The sequence below is a fragment of the Formica exsecta genome, unplaced genomic scaffold (genome assembly GCF_003651465.1).
Source record: "Formica exsecta isolate Colony F162 unplaced genomic scaffold, ASM365146v1 scaffold458, whole genome shotgun sequence".
In the NCBI taxonomy this organism is placed as follows: Eukaryota; Metazoa; Arthropoda; class Insecta; order Hymenoptera; family Formicidae; genus Formica; species Formica exsecta.
Window position 1 is genome coordinate 333,766 of NW_021851814.1, and position 2,166 is coordinate 335,931.

General features: G+C 43.9%; 1 protein-coding gene across 1 annotated transcript; it reads right to left on the reverse strand.

Annotated features, from left to right (window-relative positions):
• Positions 1 to 434: 434 nt before the first annotated feature.
• LOC115240982 (cuticle protein 38-like) lies at positions 435 to 981 on the reverse strand. The gene has a single exon (XM_029816466.1). It carries the CDS (start codon positions 921 to 923, stop codon positions 591 to 593), a length of 333 nt encoding a protein of 110 aa, XP_029672326.1. The 5' UTR covers positions 924 to 981; the 3' UTR covers positions 435 to 590.
• Between the last annotated feature and the right edge of the window lie 1,185 nt (positions 982 to 2,166).

The following is a 2,166-nucleotide window of genomic DNA, read 5'->3' on the forward strand; positions in this document are numbered from 1 at the left end:
GTGCGAGTAAAAAGTTGGAACTCTCCGGGATCGGTCGAGCGAGCGAGGAAGAAAGGATCCGCGATCCTCGATAAGCTCGGATAGTACGTGATATGGAGGAATTAATCCCTTAGGCGTGATAGCGTGTGGCATGAGAACGAAATAGATGAAATTTCATAACCGTCAGGAGGGAATGTTTTACGCGACACAACGCTTGTTATTATATTACTCGGCGACTTTTTAAAAAAAAATTTGTTAATATTTATTAATTGTAAGAATATAGAAAGACTCTTGGAAATTACAAACTGTTAAATCTAAAACTCTGAAATATATATATAAATATATACATATATTACAAATTTTAACTTTATACGTCTTCCAGTTGAAGGGATTATATAATAAGGATTAAATAAATATAGGGCACCTTTACATGAAGGCAAAAATGGCAAATTTTATTGATTGATCGTAGCGATCGGTCGTTTGACCGCGCGATCTGGCTGGTACAAGATTAGTCTGATAGATCTGCAGGTGGATCAATGGATCGATCGTTTCGATGAATCGTCATCGTGACGCTGCGTCCGGATGGAAAAATGGTTAGGGATGAGATTCCCTTAGTGAAGAGCGACGACGGGGGCATGAGCGGCGTAGGCGACGGGAGCGTGAGCGGCGTAGGCGACGGGAGCGTGGGCGGCGTAGGCGACCGGCGCGGCGGCAACGACCGGGGCAGCCTTGAGGATCGGTGCGGTGTAGGCGACAGGGGCTGCTGCCACGAGTGGACTCTTGACGGACACCTTGTAGGTGTTGGCGTAGCTGGTGGCGACCGGGACGGTATGGGCGACCGCTACCGCGGGCGCCGCCGCGACGACCGGCGCCGCCAGGTAGCCGGGTTCAGGTGCGGCCATGGCGCAGCCCAACAGAGCGACGAGAACGACGAACTTGTACATGATGATTGTTGCGGGTCGAGTTACTTCGTACTTCGGAGCAGGAGTGCTGAAGAGCGAATGATGCTTGGACACGGCGTCTAGGACCCCTTATATCCGCCGGGACTGACCTCTCCCACTTTTTCTCGCGGCGGCACCCGATCCCGGCGGCGGTTCCTGTCGCCTTCCTTGTACGCTCGCTCGCATCGTCGTTCCCTGATGCTCGTTTTTTGCCCGCGCCGTTGGCGAAGGAGCACTGCCAAGGACTACCAATCTCGTTCGTGGCCTCTACGCGGGCCCTTCACCGTACGGCGGGCGTACGGCGGTATAACGTAGCCTCGACGTAGGAGACGTACTTGTCGATCATCGTTTTGTCTCTCTGAGAAGGACACGCGAGAAAAGGGTGACCGTGATTATCGATGGCCTTATCTTCGGGCTTTCTTTGTTTGTGCGGAACGCATACACGACGATTGAATCAAGGTTCAATGACATAGCCTCGACTATCGATCATCAAATTCTCTATCAAGGTACATCCGGAACAATCGTACATAATTATTAAGCAATTTATTATGTATACATATTAGTTTTCGAGCCGATTGACAGGGCTAAAATATGAACGCAAATTTTGCCTCGAGCGACAACAACGGGTAGCTTGTCACTTCCTTGATTAACTCTTGACGTACAGAGATGTGACATTGATAGTCGCTTAATTGATAGTATTAATTAGAAAAAACACACAGGCAATTTTGTCATCGAATTTTCTTTTGTATTATTACTAATAATTTATTATTTTATTAATTTGTATATGTGTGTATATATATACATATACTTGATAATTATATTTGAAGATTTAAAATATATACATCAACCATTAGACTGATAAAATCTCGATTAAAAATTGTTAATCAGTTTGCGCAAAGTGCGTTTTCGGGTTGTTTACCCTGACTCTGGTCATTTAGGAGGCAACCCTTCTTTTTCTCTTTATACTTTATCCTATTTTAATACTTATGAATTACAACGATTTACGAGCTGGGTCGCCTTGCTCGCGGATTTCTCTCACGGCAGTCGAGCGGTTTTATTTTACGCTACGTACGTTGTTTTAATAAACATATATTTACACAATATAATAATTCCTTTCCTAAAACTTTTTAATTCGAAACTCTTTTAATTGAAAAATTTTTTTTAAGTCCTCGATATATATTATTCAGGTATATATGTAAAATCCATAAAAGATTAAATTTTTATCGTTTAAAATTTCTCTTTTTTT

Coding starts and splice junctions, on each gene's coding strand:
- LOC115240982 (XM_029816466.1), bottom strand. CDS start 923: ATGTACAAGTTCGTCGTTCTCGTCGCTCTGTTGGGCTGCGCCATGGCC.